This window comes from Palaemon carinicauda, chromosome 13, assembly GCF_036898095.1.
Source record: "Palaemon carinicauda isolate YSFRI2023 chromosome 13, ASM3689809v2, whole genome shotgun sequence".
NCBI lineage: Eukaryota > Metazoa > Arthropoda > Malacostraca > Decapoda > Palaemonidae > Palaemon > Palaemon carinicauda.
The window spans coordinates 34706720-34729192 of record NC_090737.1 but is presented as its reverse complement, the minus strand read 5'-3'; the positions used below and the strand labels follow the sequence as shown (position 1 = coordinate 34729192).

Here is a 22473-nt window from a genome sequence, read left to right as displayed (position 1 = left end):
CTGAGTGGAGACTTGTTCTCTGAAAGGGGTCAGATCTAAGATCCGTCACCTCTAGAGACCGTGCCTGGCAACAAACTCGGGGACAAAACTGAACGTTGCCTTTCACTCTTCTCATTGAATGGGCGATGTCGAATGAGAGACCATGAAGCTCCTTCACCTGTTTGGCCACTGTCAAAGTGTGTAGGAACACTGTCTTCTAAACCAGGTGAAAATTTGTTGCCTAGTGAAGTGGACCGTAGGGATGTCTCCTTAGAGACCAGAGAACTCGAACCATGTTCCGAGGGGAGGTCTCAATTCAGACTGGGGAAAGGAAAGTTTGTAAGTCCGCATGAGTTAGGAGAGATCTAACGATGAGGGGATGTCCATTCCATTCAGTTTGAAGGCGAGGCTCAAGGTTGAGTCATCGTCTTTGCCAGCCGAAACTGAAAAGGGCTGTCTTTTCCTCCTGCAAATACTCGAGGATTCCACTATGCTGGAATAGAGGTATTGAATGGAGAGATACGCTTTCCCATGACACCACCCACAGAAGACTTTCTACTTTGCCTGGAAGACTGATGCCGAGTTATTCCTCAGCTATCCAGGCAACCTCTTCGCAACTTGCTGCGAAAAACCTCTCTGAGAGAGGTGCTGCTGGGTAGTCTCCAGGCATGCAATCATAGCCAAGCTACAGCTTGTGGTATATGTCGAAGTGTGGTTGTCTGTGACGTGGAGAGGGTTCTCTTGGAGGCTCCGTCAGAGCTGCAGAAGGTTCGGATACCATTCCGCATAATGACATAGCGGAGCTATGAGAGACCTTGAGAGGCTGACCAATGTTCTGGCCTTGTTGAGTACCCTTCTCATCAGACAAAACAGGAACAAGACGTAAATGTCGTTGTTGTACCTACCGTTGTTGACGTAAATCTTGCCGGAGAGCCTTGGGGTCTAGGACTGAGGAGCAGCGGAAGCCTGAGGTTCCGGAGTGTTGCGAACAGATCCACAGTTGGGGAACCCCATAAACTCAGGACTTTATAGGCTACACGGTGATCGAAAGACCATTTGGTACACCTTATCCCAGATGCTGTGCTCAGATTGTCAGCAAGCACATTCCTCTAGTCTGGAATGAAGCGGGCTGATAATAGTACCAAGCGGACTTCGCCCATCTTGGTATGTATACTGTTAGAAGGGAAGAGGCTACAAGCAAGTTCCTTCTTACGTGTTGATGTGAGCCACTAAGTGGTGTTATCGCTCATCACACCACTGAGTGGGCCGTTAGGAACTGATGAGGCTGTTGAAGGACTGGAGCGTTGGCCTTCATCTCTTAAAAGATTTAAGTGAAGGTACTTTCGGACTCTGTCCAGAGGCCTGAGGTTGTGTGGTGCAGATGATGATCCCTCCTACTTTCTTTTGATTGATTGATTGATTTAAAGCTTTCTGGCATCCGGACATTTAAGATCATTGACGCCGTTCCTTTCTTTTGATGTGTCTAAGCACAGCATCAAGTCCGGTGGAGGAGGAGGAGGAGGAGGAGGAGGAGGAGGAGGAGGAGGAGGAGGAGGAGGTTACACCCCTCCAAAGATTCTTGACTGCCACCCATCCCTTGAGGTCTGTCCAATCCTCTGGTCCAATGGGGATCAGAATGTCCAGGGAATCGAAGGCCTGATTTTTATTATTATAGTTGTTGTTGTTGTTGTTGTTGTTGTTGTTGTTGTTGTTGTTGTTGTTGTTGTTGTTGTCATCATCATCATCATCATCATTATATCATATGTTATATTACTATTATTATTATTAATTGCTAAGCTACAACCCTTGTTGGAAAATCAGAATGCAATAAGCCCAGGGGCTCCAACAGGGAAAGTAGCCCAGTAAGGAAAGGAAACAAGGAAAAATAAAATATTTCAATAACAGTAATATCAAAATAAATACCTCCCTTATAAACTATAAAAACTTTAACAAAACAAGAGGAAGAGAAATAAGATAGAATAGTATGGCCGAGTGTACCCTCAAGCAAGAGAACTCTAACCCAAGACAGTGGAAAACAGAGGCTATGGCACTACCCAAGACTAAAGAACAAAGGTTTGGTTTTGGAGTGTCATTCTCCTAGAAGAGCTGCTTACCATAGGTAAAGAGTCTCTTCTACCCTTCTTCCAATCGGACTAAGGCCGCCACTGGAGAGAACGAATCCTTAGGCGGCCGTTAGAAACTAGACTGGCCAGGGATAATAGGTGTCTGAGGAGACATAGCCACTCTGGGCTGGGAGTTCTTCTCGTCTTGAGAAAGGGTCTTGTGATCTTTCTAAGCCTTTTTATCCTGTCTTTGATGAGAAGGTTTTTGGGGAGATTGGTGTCTAGAATCATTCCCAGATATATCAGTCAGTCGTCCAGAAAACGGAGGAGATGTATGCCGATCCTGTGAGCCCAGGATGGGTGCTGTGGAAAGACCAAAGCACAGTGCCCTGAACTGGTATTTCTTGTTGTCTAGACTGAATCTCCGATACTTCCTTGTAGATGGATAGTTTGGGACCTGAAAGCATGCGCCCTTTAGGTCCAGCATGCACAAGAAGACCTGTGGTTTTACCCCTTATCTCAACTTTTCCAACATGGTGTGGACATCTACCCATGCAGATCCTTTCGCATAGTAGTTTGTTGATGCTGGGGTCTTGACTGGTGGAGGAAAAGATGAGATGCAATACCCTGTGTAAGGATTTTTCCCTGGGAGAGAATTCCTTTAACTGATAGAAGTGGGAAAGGCAATGTTTGACATTATCATGTGCCTTGACGGGGTTGATGCTATACCTTAGAACAGCATCGTTCTGGCAAGCGTTAACCAATGGTCAAGGGCTGGGTATCATGACTACTGTACAGTTCTCCCTGCTCCTGAAGCATACTTCCCAGGCCTAAGACAGGGGCATATACCCAGAAGCTTCAGCAAATGGCAAACTTGACGAGCAGTGCAAAGTGCTAACCAGTCTTTCTGGAAATATTATGGGTGTTACCAAGAATGACAATGAAAAAAACTGCCTTCCCGCTCAACGAAAATGCATTCCTAATGGGAGGCCATGATCTACACTCTGTTGAAGGGGATAATTGTGAACAATTATTCCTCTAATTGTATAGCCAGTTTAGTTATAAACCAATGCAGTGTAAAACATACACTCACATTCTTGTTTCATTCAATTATCAACATGAAGCTGATATCAACCAATTAAACTAAAAAGTATAAGAACAAAATTAAACAGCCTTAGATAGGCTGAAACAGCGCAAAGTACTTGTTGCAGCCGAAGGCAAATGTTAAGTGTCTTTGACAGGTGGGTGGGCAGATCTACTAGCCCACACTCATCTCCTGCCTACAACTACCTCTCTAGTGATATTCCGTATTTTAAAAGTGATAAGGTTTATACTGCATGTGTAGGAACAAAATACTAATTCAATTCTAATAACAAATATCATAAGAAACTTACTTCAATGCCACGTTCAAGAAAGTCTTTGCTCTTTGCCATATGATAGTAATGAGAATTGTTGAGGAGAGATTTAGATGGAATGCATCCAACATTAAGACATGTTCCACCATATGTTGAATTCTTCTCTACACACACAGTCTGTAAATTAGAAAAATAAAAGTGGTTCAAATTCAAATTTTTCAAAATCAATGTCACATAAGTATCAATTAATTCAGCCTTTAACATAGAACATGTCCATAAAAATTCTTTCTTCTCTACTATGAAAAAAAAATATCGCAAACAAGAAATTTAGAGAAACTATAGTAGAAGTAATACTTTACCTTCATGCCCAACTGTGCTGCTTTGATGGCAGCAACATACCCTCCGGGTCCAGAACCGATAACAACCAAATCTGCTTCGTGAGAAGCATGTCTCTTCTGGACTGTTGAGGAGCCTAGAGCAAGGATGGGTTTACGAGCTACGGGTGCCTGTTATGGAAAATAATTCAAAATGTAATAAAAAAGTTTATAGCAATATATAAACATCTACAATCTTCAATAAATTTTCTTTCTCTGTCCTTAGAATAACATTATTAATTGATAAAAAACCTGCAGGCCCTAAGCTTGTGGCTTACAATTTTCTCTAAGGCTACTAAAATAACAGCTGCAAATTATAGGTAAGATGATTACAGTATGCTATTTAAAATAAAAAATCTTAAAATTTGTATATACAAACTCGAGCCCTATAGTAGGAGTAGGATTTCAGTAAAGCTGGAACATACATTAAACGGGGAAGCCCACCCCACCAGTCATATCACCAAAGACTGGCAATTTAACTTTTAAGCCTGGGACTAGCAAGTTGGTTGAGGAAAAAAGTATAACCTGAAGGACATAGGTTTGTATGGTTAGGAAAAATGCAAATTACTTTCAAAATCTGTGATTTCTTCCTACACGAATGCAAAACTTTGTCCTCTGATAGAAGACTTATTTTTATGAGGAGGAGGAGATCCCAATGAACCTAATTACTGGCCAATTCGACTTTCCTGGGAATTATCAGAGCATCTGGTCCTGTACAGGAAAGATCGTGATGACTCTTGCCAACCTCCTAACAGTCTGTGCATAGGAATGCCATCACTGTTAGGTTAAGCACGTACCAAGAATACACGGTGCTCAGTCACAGGAGAAGCTACATCCTCATGTGGGATATGCTGTCATATTGTATTTGAAGCTATTGTAAGAAAGGAGTAAAAATTTGTTTTATCTATCCTCTATTTTGTCTGAGAGAATGGGGGAAACACTTCTTAACAGATCCTACGGTAATGAAAGGTTGTTTGGTTATGACGCTCATCTCCATCTGATATGGCTATTCTGTCCAGCTTACTGCAGCCACGACTGCTGCACCCCAAAGGGGGAGGGGAAAATGAAGGTTAGGACAGTCATTCTACCTCTCATTACTATCTTACTCCAAAACCCCTCTCTTAAACAAGATGCATTTTGTCTCGTGAAACAGCTAGGAAAGCTTCATAAACTGCCAAGTAGCCACCACAGGAGCTAGGGTAAAAATACCCATGGACTTGTGGGTATACTCCCCCCACTAGTGAGGGTAAAGGATGTCTAGCATTAGCTACTGACGAGTTCTTCCTGAGGTCTAAAGACAACCCAAACTGGACCTCCAACCCCTCTCTGATTGAGGAACAGGCACAACAAAATTTCTCACAAAGCTTTGAATACAGTAAACAAAGCTCTTTATCATGCTGGTGCTAAATAAATTCTTTAAGAGCTCAGGAATGAAGAGCAAAGTTATCATGAGATTGAGGAGGAAGAACAAAGCCATTCATTCTGATGCCCTCTGCACGCCGCCTGAGAAGAGATGGACTCGAACCGAGTATTGTAAGCAGCTGGGTTTTGGGTCTTGCAAACAATATCAGGTGTAAACTAGAGAAGACCTCCAATCCTTTAAGAATGGAAATGTCAAAATCTCACCAGCATGCTTTGCTGAAACTACAGTTAGCCGAAAGACTGTCTATAGAGTCAGAATTTTGCCCAACGATCATCTCAACAGCTAGTATGGGCCAAGACTTGAAAACACAGGTCATATCCCACCCAGGGAACTGTGGTCTCGGGGTGGTCACAACTGCTCAAAGCTCCCCATAGGCATGGAAAACTCCGTCGTAGAGCAGAGGTTTATGTTCCCCAGCCAGAAGAATATGCTTAAGGCAGAACAGTATTCTTTCCCAGGCACAACTGAGAGGCCCTTCTCTTGGCAAAAAGATGGACAAGAAAGTGTGCAAAATGTTCTTGAGGAGACTCCAACAGGAGATATGCCCCTTCTAAAACACCAAGTCTAGAAATGGTCCACTTCCTTAGAAGACAGCTGCCGTCGACCATCGTAGGTACCCAGACATCTTCTGAGCAGTCCCTCATGAAAAGCCTTTCGCTCACCAGAGATGCTATAAAGCCACAGACTGTAAAGTGCAAGAGACATTCACGGATTTGAGGTACTTATGAAGGTGCGGCTGAAAGAGAAGTGCTCAATGCAATAGTTCTCTTAGGAGCTCGATTAAACGTGCAAACAAATCGGGATTCTACTAAACTTTTGGATCTCTGGGAGACAACAGGATCATCCTGAGATCTGGTGTGGTCAATAGGACTGACCAGCTGGAAAGAAGTAGGCATCCAGGTGATCCCAAGAATGTTGAATAGCATCCTTGAACACTCCCATGTGTTTGAAACAGCGAAACAGAACATCGCAGGTTTCCTGATTAGCCATGAGGCAAACAGGTCAATTACAGGTGATCCCCAAGGTGATCCCCAGAGAACAAAAACCCTTTCTGCCACACAAAGACTACAACCTGCCCCTGATGATTCAGTGTGTGTCAGTACATTCCTCTGGCCTGAGATAAATTTAAATGACAGCTCTACAGTATTGCACACTGCCCAAATAAACACCTGTTTCATTAACTTGCAAAGACTGTACGAGACTGTTCCTCTTTGTTGATATACAATACTCATCAGCCCTACCGGGTGCCCTGTCAAACTCTATGTTGGAAAGCTTACGGTGCTTGGAACATTGCTTACATTTCCAACAGGTTGATAGGCAGGAGCTTTCCTCTTGTGACCACACCCCTGAAACAACTTGGTTCCTCTGGTACGAGTTCCACCTTCCCTTGGAAACGTCCGTGAGGTTTTCATTGTTTAACCACTAGGAGAAGATTGTCTCACACCTTCTTCTCCTCAGAAGCAATATGGGATGCGAGATTGCTGGTTGCCGACCATAGATGCTTCAGAAACCACTAAAGCAATTGTTAGAGGAGACACCTGAGTAAAATGAGTTTCTCCAACAATGAAAACGTCTCACAGTACATTGCCATAGCCGAGTCAGCAGTTCGCCTTCAAACACAAACGGCTGTGCTACTTCCCTGCATCAGCTTATGCTATGACAGTATGGCCAGATACTTCATCGTCTGCTTGAGCAAGAGACTCTAATTTACTACGATCCCCAGAGCCCCACAAAATGATATTTGTTGATCTCAAACCTAAGGTAACTACCCCTCAGAGAGGCAGCGACTAGCTAGTTGTCGAAAAACCTAAGACGTATCCAATTCGAGTGGGATAAACCTGAGACCAGAGTGAACATTCATGTGAACCTTTAAAGCGAGGTGGAACAGCCAAAAATGACAAATTCGTAGATAATATGTTATTTTCCTTAGTAAAATAAACTTTTGAATATACTTACCCGATGATCATGTAGCTGCAACTCTGTTGCTCGACAGAAAAAACCTACGGTCGGGATACGCCAGCGATCGCTATACAGGTGGGGGTGTACAACAACAGCGCCATCTGTCGAGTAGGTACTCAGGTACTTCTTGTCAACAAGAACCAATTTTCTCCTCGGTCCACTGGGTCTCTATGGGGAGGAAGGGAGGGTCCTTAAATTCATGATCATCGGGTAAGTATATTCAAAAATTTATTTTACTAAGGAAAATAACATTTTTCAATATTAATCTTACCCGATGATCATGTAGCTGATTCACACCCAGGGGGGTGGGTGGAGACCAGCATACATGTTAACATAAGAAGCTAAGTATCCCGTATTTCATTTTAGCAGTTATTCAAAATAACAAACATAAAATAAATAAGTACCTGGTAAGGAAGACGACTTGAACAATTACTCTGCCTTTTTAAGTACGTCTTCCTTACTGAGCCTCGCGATCCTCATAGAATGCTGAGCGACTCCTAGGAGCTGAAGTATGAAGGGTTGCAACCCATACTAAAGGTCCTCATCAAAACCTCTAATCTAGGCGCTTCTCAAGAAATGATTTTGACCACCCGCCGAATCAAGTAGGATGCGAAAGGCTTCTTAGCCTTCCGGACAACCCAAAAATATTTCAAGAGAAAGATTAAAAAGGTTCTGGAATTAGGGAATTGTAGTGGTGGAGCCCCCACCACTACTGCACTCGTTGCTACGAATGGTCCCAGAGTGTAGCAGTTCTCGTAAAGAGACTGGACATTCTCAAGATAAAAGACGCGAACACTGATTTGCTTTTCCAATAGGTTGCGTCGAATATAATTTGCAGAGATCTATTTTGTTCAAAGGCCACGGAAGTTGTGACAGCTCTAACTTCGTGTGTCCTTACCTTCAGCCAAGCTTGGTCTTCCTCATTCAGAAGGGAATGAGCTTCTCGTATTAACAGTCTGATAAAATAGGATAAAGAATTCTCTGACAAAGGCAAAGATGGATTCTTAACTGAACACCATAAAGCTTCAGACGGGCCTCGTAAAGGTTTTTAAAATAGAACTTAAGAGCTCTTACAGGACATAATACTCTTCTAGTTCATTTCCAACCATACGATAAGTTTGGAATATCGAACGATATTGGTCAAGGCCGAGAAGGCAGCTCGTGTTTGGCTAGAAAACCAAGTTGTAGAACATGTAGCCGTTTCGGATGAGAATCCGATGTTCTTGCTGAAGGCATGAATCTCACTGACTCTTTTAGCTGTGGTTAAGCATATCAGGAAAAGAGTCTTAAAGGTGAGATCTTTCAGGGAGGCTGATTGAAGTGGTTCGAACCTGTCTGACATAAGGAATCTTAGAACCACGTCTAAATTCCAACCAGGTGTAACCAAACGACGCTCCTTCGTGGTCTCAAAAGACTTAAGGAGGTCCTGTAGATCTTTATTGTTGGAAAGATCTAAGCCTCTGTGACGGAAGACTGATGCCAACATGCTTCTGTAACCCTTGATAGTGGGAGCTGAAAGAGATCGTTCTTTCCTCAGATATAAGAGGAAGTCAGCTATTTGAGTTACAGAGGTACTGGTCGAGGATACGGATACTGACTTGCACCAGTTTCGGAAGATTTCCCACTTCGATTGGTAGACTCTAAGGGTGGATGTTCTCCTTGCTCTAGCAATCGCTCTGGTTGCCTCCTTCGAAAAATCTCTAGTTCTCGAGAGTCTTTCGATATTCAGAAGGCAGTCAGACGAAGAGCGTGGAGGCCTTGGAGTACCTTCTTACGCGTGGCTGACGTAGCAGGTCTACCCTTAGGGGAAGTGTTCTGGGAACGTCTACTAGCCATCGAAGTACCTCGGTGAGTTATTCTCTCGCGGGCCAGAGAGAAGCAACTAGCGTCAACTTTGTCCCCTCGTGAGAGGCGAACTTCTGCAGTACCTTGTTGACAATCTAGAACGGAGGGAATGCATATAGATCTAGATGTGACCAATCTAGTAGAAAGGCATCTATATGAACTACTGCTGGGTCCGGGATAGGTGAGCAAAGTATTGGGAGCCTCTAGGTCATCGAGGTTGCGAAGAGATCTATGGTTGGCTGGCCCCAGGTGGCCCAAAGTCTCTTGCATACATCCTTGTGGAGGGTCCAATATGTTGGAATTATTTGTCCCTTCCTACTGAGACAATCTGCTATGACATTCAAGTTGCCTTGGATGAACCTCGTTACTAGTGAAAAGTCTAGACCTGTTGAACAGGAGAGGAGGTCTCTTGCGAACTCGTACCATGTCAGAGAGTAGGTCCCTCCTTCTTTGGAGATGTACGTCAAAGCAGGGTGTTGACCGTGTTCACCTCCACCACTTTGCCTTGAAGGAGAGACCTGAAGCTTTTCCAGGTCAGACGTACTGCCAGAAGCTTCTTGCAGTTGAAATGCATTGTCCTTTGACTCGAGTTCCATAATCCCGAGCATTCCCTACCGCCTAATGTCGCACCCCAGCCTACGTCCGATGCGTCCGAGAAGAGAACGTGGTTGGGAGTCTGAACAGTCAGGGGAAGACCCTTTCAAAGGTTGATAAAGTCCTTTCACCAAGTCAGACCAGACTTTATCTTACCGGAAACCGGGATCGAGACCGCTTCTAGCGTCTAGTCCTTTTCCAGTGAAAGCTAGATGATACAGAAGAGGACGGAGGTGTAGTCTTCCAAGTGACACAAATAGAACCACGGATGACAGTGTCCTAACCAGACTCATCCACAGCCTGACAGGGCAGTGTTCCTTCTTCAGCATCTTCTGGATGGATAGCAGGGCTGGGGGTTGATCGTCTTGTTCAGCAATGTCCTCATCAGAGGGTTCCTCATTCGAAACTGATGAGGAAACGGCAACGGAGTGGGCAACGTCTGACTCGCTGAATCCGGTCGCACTGGTGGATGCGTGACGGAGCCGGACACAAGATCATGGTACTGCTGCACAGTCTGTGAACTGTCAACCATGGGGACGCGAGGAAGTACAGCGTCAACCCGAAACTGTGAAGACTGTCTGGGTTGTGCAGTCAACCCCCTACAGGGTTGCTGAGGTTGCCGCACTGCGTCACAACAAGTCATCTCTGCTGGTTGTTGAACGTCTTCCTAGTGACACACTGAACGTCCACAACCACCTCCGAGAGTCGCTTAACGTCAACGTGCGACTGGCAACCCACACTGGGTCGCACCGGTGGAGGAACCATCTCAACTGGCGGACGTGAGTAGGATACCTCAGCGTCAACAGGGCGTACAACCAACCGGTAGGAAGGTTGTTGGCTAGAAGGTTCTTCTCCGTAAAAAATCCTCTAACAAGGACACAAGCTTGGACTGCATGTCTTGCAACAAAGCCCATTAGGGTCTATGGGAGCAGGTGTGGCAACAGACGGGGTTAGCGACTGAAGCGGAACCATTTACCATCCCTGGAAGCCTTGTTATGCTTTAATTAAAGTCCATAGGAGGCTAAGCAGCTTAAGGCTCCTCTCCAAATGACAGAGTCCTCAAAGGAATATCAGAAGGAGGGAGAACAGCACTTTCTCATCTATAGGAACCATGTCCGAGAAAAGCTAGGTTATCTCAGTGAGGGTCTCACTGGTCCAAAAGCAGCAGACCAGAAGGCAACGTTATGTAACTGCTTGAGAGTCTGTGAACTGTCAAAAACTGAACTGTCAACCACAACAGGTGCGTGAGTACATACAGCACTGGTGCATTAGTAGCAGACCAGAAGGCAATGTCATGTAACTGCTTGACAGTCTGTGAGCTGGCAACAACCAAAGCTGTGTGGGGAAGCCTCAACTCCTGACTGACTAGTCTGCTGCGGGTGAGTGGCGGTAACCACAGTGGGTTGCGGAGGCTGACACACCGTGTCAAAACACGGCAGCTTGTGGTAGCTCACACACGGCAACGGAGTGCTCCGTGTGTCTGTGGGAGTCATCATACGTCTGGCAGGGCCGACTGCGCATGGGTGGAGGAGCTCTCACAACAAGAGTGTGGGAGCAGGCAGCCATGCTGGGCGCACAACCGTGGCAGGTTGTAGGCAAACGGGTGCATCGTCAACCTTCTCCGCAGTCGGAGTGTGGGAGCAGGCAACAACTAAAGCGGAGTGGTGGTGCGTGGTGGGGACTGCCGTGGGTTGCGGAAACTAACGCATCGCGTCAAAACACGGCAGCTTGACTCCACCTTCCCACTGCTGATGCGGTAGCTCACGCATGTTAACGGAGGGAGCCGCACGTCGGCTAACGTTAACATGCGTCTGGCAGGGTCGATAGCGCATCGGAGGTGGAGCTCTCCGCAGCCGGAGTGTGGGAGCAGGCAGCCTCAGCGTGAGCTGGGCGCACAACAGTGGCAGGTTGTAGGCTAACGAGAGCAGAGTCAACCTTCTCCGCACGAAACTCCTGCATAACCGCAGCTAACTGAGTCTGCATAGACTGCAGTAAAGACCACTTAGGGTCTACAAAAAACGGCAACAGACGGAGCTACTGTCCGTCGTGACTGAGGGTCTAAAACAGCTGGTGCGGCAACAGACGGAGTTACTGCCTGTTGCGGTACCACCTTGCCTCTCTTGGGAGGTGTGCAGTCGTCGGATGACTGCAGCGAGTCCGAACTGACCCAGTGGCTACACCTAGGCCGTTGGACTTGCGCGGAAGGGACCGACTTGCACTTAAAAGCTGCAAGATTTGGTCCATGGTTTCTTACGAGAAACCTCTTCCGCAGACGAGGAATAAATGGGCTCTCTCGTCTTTGTGTGGGTGGGGCGATCACGTCGGCAAACGTGTGTAGATACGCCCGAAACCACGGAGGGAAAAACGTCTGTTCGTCGATCAAGGCCTGTGGAACCCATAAGTCGTTCGACATTACTTCTCCCCTGGGCTTGGGAGCTTGTAAGAGGTCCCGGACTAGGTGAACAACTGGCACGAACAGACGAACCCTCGGACGCAACACTGTAACACTTTGCGCATATCACTTTATCACTTTTGATTTTCTGTTTGCACTTATTACACTGAAATCGAAACTTTAACTGATTTCTACCTGAAACACGCAATCCTATCCTTCATTAAAAGGTAGTAATTGCGAAAACAGTTTAACAATGCAACAGAAAAACATAAATAAAGATAAAGAATTCAGTGGCTGGAAAAGAGACTAAACACTAGTTCAAATAAACTACGTTTACAATCTCTCACCGCATAAAGCCTGGGAACAAGAATAAAACCCTAGAAACGTTTTACCTTCTTCCCCTACAGCGACTAGGGAGAAGAGTAAAAAAACGAGAACAACGTTACCCGCTTGAACGAAACGTTTATTCTCCTCTCTCTCCCTCCGTCTCTATCTCTCTCTCTCTTCTCTCTAGATTTAGCACCTGAGAGAAGAGCCCAATTATATATCGTTAAAACATGTTATTTGCTAAAGGAAAAAACTGAAAGGTTTCCCAAATAAAAAGTTCCTTTATTTAGAATTTAAACTCTTTAAGCTAAGAAAGAATGAACGAAACGCTAGAATCGGTTTACTCTTACTGCAAAGTGAAACCGTGAAACACTCTCTCTCTCTATCGTAACGATAGAGCGCAAGTTGAACGTTCTGAACGTCAACAACTGCGGAGACTAAAAACTAAACGTTAGTTCATCTTTGAAAACAGTACGAGACTATCAAAGAAATTCTTCCATAAAACATTAAAATTAAAAAAGTATTAAATTCTTTAAAGGTTAAAAACGATATAACGGGCTCAATGTTAATTAACTTCGGTTCCAAGTTAGGACCGCCTACTATTAGGAAAGGTCGCATATAAACAAACATAAAAAAGGGATTTTGACGTAGGAAAAATCTATTTCTGGGCGAGGGACCTGTGCCGCCCAGTGAATAAGCTCCATTTAAGCACTTATTCTTAGGTAATTTACTGCTAAATATACCAGAGAAAAAATGTAAAGGAGTGCTAGGTTAACTAGCTCGCTCACCTATTGGTGTCGGTATAAAATTGGGGGTATATTCCAGAGGTCCCGCACTATTTAGATTAATCCACGACAGAGAACCCCAATAGAGGAGAGCCGTTCAACCTCACTCGGTACTACTACAATGCATCCGCTCAGAACCCAACTCCTTAGCACCCAAAGTTTGGGGACTCCAAGGGAGAGGAGCTGGGAGGGTTCACTGGGCGGCACAGGTCCCTCGCCCAGAAATAGATTTTTCCTACGTCAAAATCCCTTTTCTGGGCTCGAACCTGTGCCGCCCAGTGAATCTATACAAGAGAAAAATGTCACCAAACTTGCAAAATAAAGGAAAAAACATAAGCGTAAGAGAAATACAGGATGCTTTAATCAGAGATGAGTACCAAAAAACAATTATAAGGGTATCTTAAATATGAACATAAATCCAATAAGGTAGGTATAATAATGCCGTGAGTGATAATATATACAGATACTCAGGAGCATAAAATTTACAAATATAATAACAGTATTCAGGTGCGAGACCAACGAATACAATAGGGTATAAATGAGGCAGGTAAGAGGGAGAGATAAAGAGTCAAGGCATTAACCTGTGAGTTACTCGGGAGTAACTACGCTCCCTGCGGCTACTGTAGAAAATTTTAGGGCTTCCAAATGTTTAAGGTAGTGTTTCTTGAACACTGACGGTGATTTCCACCCTGTATACCTGGAAAGGTCTGTAAAATTCATGTGGTGAAAGAAGTTCACCGAGGTGGCAACCGCCCTGATATCATGTGCAAGAGGAAAAGAGTCAGGGTTAGCTTGTTTAATAAAATACAAAATTTGTTGCCTGATCCCTTTAATAGTAATGGTACCGCCTTGTTCTCTAACGAATAGAGGCCCCGAGGAGTTAGAGGAGGTCCGGGATAGATAAGACCTAAGAGTAGTGACAGGGCACAGCGACGGATCTTGCGTGAGGGGAACAATTTTCCAGGAGGTCCATCTGTTTTGAGGGTCTTCATTCTTAGCCAAAAAGAATTTGTTAGGAGAAAGAAGGACCTCTCCTGAAGGCAGAAAGTCAATATGACCCGGGTCTCTCGACAAGGCTGCCAATTCAGAAATTCTTGCCCCGGAAGCCAAGCTCACTAGGAAAAGTGTTTTCCTGAGAAGGGGCATGTAATCACAAGAACTGTTAATGGTATCAGAAGCCAATTTGAGTACGTCATTAAGGAACCAGGTCACCGGGGTAGGACGAGTAACCGGTTTCAGTCTGGCACAAGCTTTCGGAATTGAAGCTAACAAAGAGTCGGTTAAGTCTATGTTAAAACCCACTAGGAAGATCTTTTTCAGAGCCGATTTAATAGTGGTGATAGTATTGGCTGCCAGACCTGATTCTAATAAAGATCTAAAGAAAGTGACTGTAAGGTTCAAGTTCATACAGTTCACGTCTGAGTCTATTAAAAATTTTGCCAACTTTTTAACTGCAGAGTCATACTGACGGATGGTGGAATCCCGTTTATCTGATTCTAGGAACAAGGTGTTTTGAGGATCAATATTGGCACCATGCATAGCCGCAAACTTCATAAAGTCCATAAAGTTAGGGCGCTCTGAATGTTTGAGAAAGCGTACACAACGCGTGTTTGTACTATCTGAGACAGAACCGGATTGGGTATCGGGTGAGGGTATAGTCTCAACTCCCGCAGGAGAGGATACCAGTTGCTCTTGGGCCAGTTGGGTGCGACCAAGGCTACTTGTCCCTTGAAGGATCTCAGTTTGTCTAGAACTTTCAGCAAAAGATTCACCGGGGGAAAGAGATAAATCTTTTCCCAGTTGTCCCAATTCTGTGACATGGCGTCTGTGGCGTAAGCCTGAGGGTCTAGATTGGGAGCCACATATACTCTCAATTTGTGGTTGGATTCCGTGGCGAAGAGGTCCACTTGGAGACCGGGAACCTGAGAGAGAATCCACCGAAATGACTTTAGATCGAGTGACCATTCCGATTCTAGAGGGGAGGTCCGGGACAGGGCGTCTGCCACTACATTCCGGACTCCCGCCAGGTGGACAGCTGAAAGATGCCAACGGTTCGAGGCTGCTAGGGAGAATATGGCTACTAGAACATGGTTCAGAGGCCCTGACTTTGACCCGCCTCTGTTGAGGCAGCGGACCACCACTTCGCTGTCGAGGACCAGACGAAGGTGTTGTTTCTTGGGAAGAGCGAGACGTTTCAGGGTTAGAAGAACTGCCATGGCCTCTAGCACATTGATGTGAAAATGGCGGAACAAGGGAGTCCAAAGACCTTGAACTTTCTTGAGCTGAGAATAGCCGCCCCAACCTGATAGGGATGCGTCTGTGTGAATGATTAATTCCGGGGGCGGAAATCGAAGGGGAACTGACTTTGACAGACTGTTTGCTCTTGTCCAAGAAAGAAGTCTTTCCCGTAGAATGGGAGGAAGGCGGACTTTCCTGTCCCGGAGCTTCCGGTTCGCCCTCGAACGCCAGACACGATTGATATCTTTCAATTTTGCCTTCAGAAGAAGATCCGTCACTGAGGCAAACTGAAGGGACCCCAGAATCTTCTCTTGAAGCCGTCTGGAACTTACTTTGTCTTTGAGAAAGCGTTTGGTGTTTCTTGCAATCTCTAACCTCTTGGGTCTGGGAAGACACAGAGTATGAGATATAAGATCCCATTGCAGGCCGAGCCATTGGAACTTCGATTTTGGAAGAAGACGGGACTTCTTGAAGTTGATCTGGAAGCCTAGAGATTGAAGATAATGGATGACTTTGTGAGTGGCTTTTAGGCAATTTTGGGAGGTGTCTGACCAAATGAGCCAGTCGTCCAGATAGGCTACTACTTGAATCCCTTGATTCCTGAGTTCCTGAACAGCGACTTCTGCTAGCTTTGTGAAGATCCTTGGGGCAATGTTGAGCCCGAAAGGCATCACCTTGAAGGAGTAACTTTTGTCCCCTAAGCGAAAGCCTAGGTACGGACGGAAGTGTCTCGCTATCGGGACGTGATAGTAGGCGTCTGTAAGATCGATAGAGGTGGTGACGGCCCCACGGGGAAGTAAGGTCCGCACCTGCGAGACGGTAAGCATTCGAAACTTGTCGCATTGAATGGACAAGTTGAGAAGGGATAGATCTAGAATCACTCTTCTCTTGTCTGAATCCTTCTTCGGGACACTGAACAGCCGACCTTGAAACTTCAGATGTTTCGTTTCTTGTATGGCATTCTTTTGTAAAAGTTCCTGGACAAATTCGACCAGGTCCGGAGTGGAATGTTGACGAAATTTGTTCGGAGGAGGAGGTCCTTGAATCCAACTCCACCCTAGTCCCTTGGAGATGATACTGAACGCCCAGGGACTGAACCTCCATTTGTTGCGGAAGGCATAGAGCCTCCCCCCTACCTGCTGCACCTCAGTATTGGTTTGAGGAGTTGCCTCCACGTCCGCCTCGGAAGTTCTTTCCTCTGCGAAAGGCTCTTCCCCTGCCTTTGTTCTGGTTAGAGCCACGGTGGTAGCCTCTACCTCTACCATAACTCTGGGAAGAGCTATGAGCCTCGTAGGACTGGTTAAAGGCAGGGGAAGTGGCGGAGGCACCAGAAAGCTGGCTCTTAGGTAGCAGAACGGTGACATAGTCATCCGAAGGAGCCCGAGAGGTGGAAGGCTGTGCAGGGGCAACAGAAGATGGAGGAAGAGGCAGCCGGAAGTTGGATGAAGCACTCTGTTGTTGCCTGAACTGGGTGGAGGTATATGGTCTAAGCTTCTTCCTACCCCGGGCTTGATAATTTGCGGGGTCATACTTGCGTTTAGGGGTCAAACCCCAACGGGCTTTAAGGCTCTGATTAACCCTAGTGGCCTCCGCCAAGACTTCCTCTACGAGATCCTCGGGGAAGAGATTTGAACCCCAACAGGAGGACCGGATGAGTTTATTAGGTTCATGCCTAATCGTCGCCTCAGCTAGAACATGCTTGCGACATCTGCGTTTAGCAGTAGCAAAGTCATATAAGTCATAATATAACGACTGTAGCGTAGCCTTGTTGAGAGACTTAAAAATACTCTCCGTATCGTAAGTCAAGGCTATCGACTCCGTGGATGTGGCCAGGTTTAGAGTACGGCCCACACGTAGGCGGGAATCATATTCCTGTTTAATGAGAGATTCCGGGAGACGGGGAAGCTTCTCACTAAACAAGACTGAGGCACAGTCTGCTGCAAGCTTGCCGGAGGTAAAGGTGGTATGGACGTTGTCCCAACACTCAATACCTGAGGGAAGAAGGAGGGAGATTGGATCCACCTCTCGGATGGGAGGCAAGGGCTTCTCCTCCAGAGCATATTGAAAGGCAAGCTCTGCCACCTTATTGACGCATGGAGTCAAGGTGTTCTTGTCCATTAAGAACATCGTAAAGGAGCTTTTATGAGGCGTCAGCATGGTGTTAGTGCAGCCGATGTCATTCAAAAATCTGGCCCAAACAGATTGGGCTTGCTCCTTCGGGAAGATGACCGTCTCTTTGGGGACCTTGTCTAATCGGACTAAAGCTTCCTCGGTAAGTCTGGCATAACCATGAAATGGAAATGCCAGACCCGGAGGAAAGAATTCAAAGTCCTCTAGAGGGCGAGTGCCAAGGCCCTCCAGAGTCAACATTCCGTCTGAGAACGGGGAATGAAGAGCCATCCGCCAGGGGTTGTTCTTGGCAAACGGCGGGAGCTTAGAGGCATCCGGTATGAGAGAGCTTTGGACTCTCTCCGGAGCTCCTTGCTCTAAAGCCCCAATTCTCTGACCGAAGTTAGAGAACATCGTGTCCATCCTCGACTGCATCTCCGAAACCAACTTTTCCTGCATCTCCGACACGATGCGAAGCATAGCTGATTCGGAAAGGCCCGGGCTAGCAGCAGGAGGGGCGGAAGGAACTCCCGGGTCGTGAGACTTAGAGGAGGAACCAGAGGTCTTTGAAGACGGGTTCGTACCATGTTTAGAGCCATGAGAAGTCTTGTGAGGCTTGCGAGCTTTGGGTAAGGTCCTTGAAGTAGACTTATCCTTAGGGGGAACCGGGTATGAACGTTGAGACGAATCACGGTCCCCAGAAAATCCAAGAAAGGAAGAGCGATCAGAAGAAGAAGAAAGAGCGGGGCTGAGGATAGGAATCTCAGCGCCGGACACACCTGCCTCACTTACCACCCTACCTGTATCCGGCTCGTCTAGCAACATTGGTTCGACGTCCAGGTTCATGGAGGCAACATTGTCCTCCAGACCTCCGGGGGCGTCCGATGGATCTTGCTCTGGGTCGATGAGACCCGTTATAGTGGCATCAATGTGGGCAATGATGGGAGCTGCCACATGCCTAGCCACAGCAGCTGAAGACTTGGCGTTGGGGTAAACCATGGTGCAGTAGTCCTCAGATAGGACGTACGGCCGCTTAGACTTTACATTCCGGGCAAAACCACCAACCCACACCTTCAGTGTGGCCCGAGCCGCAGACTTTTGCTCCGGGGATGCCTGAAATAATAGTGGGAATTATAAAAGGGAAACTCCCAATGGTCCTTCAAGACCATAGATATCTTACTAATAGTAAATAAAATAAGAAGGCAATATAGCCAACGGGACTCACCGAGTCAGAACCAAGGGTAGTGATGAGGTCGAAGCAAATCACACAGTTATCCGGGTGCCATACCACAACGTCTTCCAGTTGAACCCCACAAGGGGCGTGAGATCGGCAGACGGAGTGGCCACAAGGCTGGTGCAGAACAGCTGCACAGGCCGGCGTCAGACAATGCACCATCTGTAAAAAGAATAGTATATGAGAAACTGTAATTCTCTTAATTAGGGGCGGGTCTGGAGGACCCGGGCCTAACATAGGTCTAACACAAGATTAGAGCCTAACTGTACTATTCTATAAGTGGCCTAACATAGGTCTAACACAAGAATAGAGTTTAACTGTACTATTCTTTTAAGTAGGGCCTAACATAGGTCTAACACAAGATTAGACTGTAAAAAATAAAATAAAATTTTTTTTTTTTTTTTTTTTTTTTTTTTTTTTTTTTTTTTTTTTTTAGGGGCGGGTCCGGAGGACCCGGGCCTAACATAGGTCTAACGCAAGGTTAGAGCTTAACTATAATATGCTTACATAGGGGCGGGACCGGGGGTCCCGGGCCTAAACATAAGTCTAACTTGAAACTAAAGTATAGCCATCCATTCCGGTCAAGCCGGGAGCATAAAAAAGGATGCAAAAACAAGGAATTAAGACACATAGTATCTGATTTCCCGGGGTGGGGTAGACCCCGGGCCGGGAAATAAAGGTATATTCAATACCAATTCCTTTAGGGACTCCGGGGTAGTGATCTGTCATATATAATCATCATAGGAAATGTTATAAAATAATAGGGGGGCGGAACTGTAACTAAGAACTGCCAATCGAACCCGGAGGGTTTCGTATAACATAAGCCAGAATGAAAAGTGAATATAAAATAGGGTACACCGGGATCCAACTCTGTAGACCGGTGGCCAACCAGACTAGACAGAGACTAAACCGCCGGGCCACCCGGAGGACAAAGTCCATAAACACTTAACTACCCCCTCTAAAAGGAGGGAAGGCAACGGTCCCTTAGTGGAGGGGAGAAGCCTAGCCTCCCACCTAGCTAGAGGGGGAGCGTGGGGGAGGATCACGTGATACGAGGCAGCAGGGCTACCAACTGACGATCCCCAACAGACAGATCAAACGGAGTAATGGCACAAATATTCATTATAATAATAATAAAAGCGTTAAATATATGAATAAACACATAGAAAATTTTTGGGCAAGGCATGCAACATAAATAATTAAATCGCAAAAGACACACCTGATGGCTAAAATAACATTGCCGCCTTAGCACGGTCGGCAGCCATAGCGATACGTAAATGATATCGGCCCAAAAATTGAACCACGAGGATTCTAAACGCTAAATAATGAATATTCACAATAACAAATAATATTTGATAATAAAAATAAAACACATAGTAACACCGCAAGTGAAAATTAAAAGCTCTCAAAAACAGGAGTACCAACTGTAGTGAAATCAAGCAAGATCGGTATGAACGAAGAGAATAAACTCCTATAATATAAATATTAAACGATCTAGGTTGCTCAAAACACAGTAAAACCCAGCTTGGTACTTAACTTGGACGGTGTCTCCTGGGAAACCGACGAAGAAGCCATAATTCACTAGAAAATATCCAAAAATCGAGAGCACTTGAAAAATGCGGGTTACTGCACAAGTCGTGCTAAACGGAGTTGGGTTCTGAGCGGATGCATTGTAGTAGTACCGAGTGAGGTTGAACGGCTCTCCTCTATTGGGGTTCTCTGTCGTGGATTAATCTAAATAGTGCGGGACCTCTGGAATATACGCCCAATTTTATACCGACACCAATAGGTGAGCGAGCTAGTTAACCTAGCACTCCTTTACATTTTTTCTCTGGTATATTTAGCAGTAAATTACCTAAGAATAAGTGCTTAAATGGAGCTTATTCACTGGGCGGCACAGGTTCGAGCCCAGAAATTTATTTTTTATAAGTTTATAATAATTGAAAAGTTAACCGAAGAGGCCTAAAAAGGCGGAGAGATATAAAATAAATGGATCTATAACGTGTTAAGCAAAATTACCAAAAACCTAAACACACTTCCGTCTAAGGGAAGGGTCGGCCATTTAAAAGTGAAAGAGAGTCCATACTCTCTTCGTCACCATAATTAAATCTATCGAAAACGAATTCAAGTTTGAAATGAAGATAAAACCCCTGCACAGCGAAAGCTCAAAACTGGAATAGTGTACTTCACCAAATCGCTGTGAAAACAAATCCAGTTAGGGACGGAGTATTTAGTAGGTCCTGCCATTGGCACGACAGAGGAAAAATTGGTTCTTGTTGACAAGAAGTACCTGAGTACCTACTCGACAGATGGCGCTGTTGTTGTACACCCCCACCTGTATAGCGATCGCTGGCGTATCCCGACCGTAGGTTTTTTCTGTCGAGCAACAGAGTTGCAGGTACACGATCATCGGGTAAGATTAATATTGAAAATTGTATTTTCCTAACTATACAAACCTTAGCTATTTAATAGGGGTATTACTTTCGGCGTAGCTGAAATGACAAGCCATTAATTTTCAACGGGAGTTTACTACCCACACTGCTAGTTAGCAGGGGTAGGCGAGGGTAGCTTGCTACCCCCCCCCCACTCACACACCTGTGCTTGAGCTCACTTTGCTTGGAGGTAGGACTTCAAGGGGGATAGGGCTGGCGGGCAAGTTTGGTTAAATAGCTAAGGTTTTGTACAGTATAGTTAGGAAAAATACAAATTATTTACGAATTTGTTATTTGTTCCGTAACTGGAATACAAACCACGCTATTTAATAGGGGGTGACTCGCCCATTAGGAAGGGTGGACGTCCCAGCCAGTCTGGCTTTTGGCTTTGCCCGGGGACTCCTTATTTAAGTGTGTAAGCACCCAAGAAATAAGGAGTCCCTGCACCTAGCTAGAACCTTGCTACGCAAGGTCTGCGGCCTTCGCAAGCTGTGTGTGAAGGTATGAAGAAGTGTGACTCGTCCTAGAAAGTTACTCTGGAGTTCTTTAGATGGAAACTTGTAGACTAGGACTTTCCCAATACCACCTCGTCAGGGTATGGGGACGTAACAGTATTAATCTTAATAATAGGAACACAAGGGAGTATGGTTTACCTGCAGTGGTTTGAGGTCAGCTATGCAGAGAACCCAGGATGCTGCTTTCCCAAAGAGAGGGGATGATGAAGAAAAGAATAAGAGCCAGTCAAACCTTTTCATTCATGCAGACTAAAACCGGGTAACAATGCCCTCAACCTTCTGTCAATTGTCCAATAAGGAGCTTGAGGTTTTAAACCAGCTGTTGTGCAGCCACCACAGGACTGATAGAGAACATATCAAGTCTCCTGTGGGTCATGTCTTGCAGGTAGTAGGATGTAAACGTTGTTTGACGTTTCCACACCCCAGCTTGAAGAACCTGTGTCACTGAAAAATTTCTTTTGAAGGCCAGGGACGTAGCTATGCCCGACATCATGTGCTCTGGGGCGACGTGACGGAGGAGGGTCTGGATTCAGTGCCAGGTCAATGACCTTGCGAATCCATGAAGAGATAGTGTTCTTGGTGACCCTCCTCTTAGTCCTTCCTGTGCTGAAGAATACTGCTGGCACACGAGGACGGGTTGCGGCTGTTCTTTTGAGGTACAGCCTCAAGCTCCTTACTGGGCATAGTAAGAGATGGTCTGGTTCATCTGTTACAGTACGGAGACTAGAAATCCGGAAGGAGTCGAATCGAGGATCCGCTACTCCTGGATTCTGAGTCTTAGCAATAAACTCAGGGACGAAGCTGAATGTTACTTCCCCCCATCCCCTTGAATGGGCAATGTCATACGAG

General features: G+C 45.7%; 1 protein-coding gene across 1 annotated transcript in view; it reads right to left on the bottom strand.

The window, feature by feature from the left end:
* The window catches only part of LOC137652273 (dihydrolipoyl dehydrogenase, mitochondrial), a 94849-nt gene that overhangs the window by 44038 nt on the left and 28338 nt on the right, over window positions 1-22473 (bottom strand). The window contains exons 2-3 of the mRNA XM_068385564.1: window positions 3757-3903; window positions 3437-3574 (exon numbers count right to left, since the gene is read on the bottom strand). Coding sequence (XP_068241665.1) covers window positions 3437-3574; window positions 3757-3903 — 285 coding nt within the window. The remainder of the gene's footprint in view (window positions 1-3436; window positions 3575-3756; window positions 3904-22473) is intronic.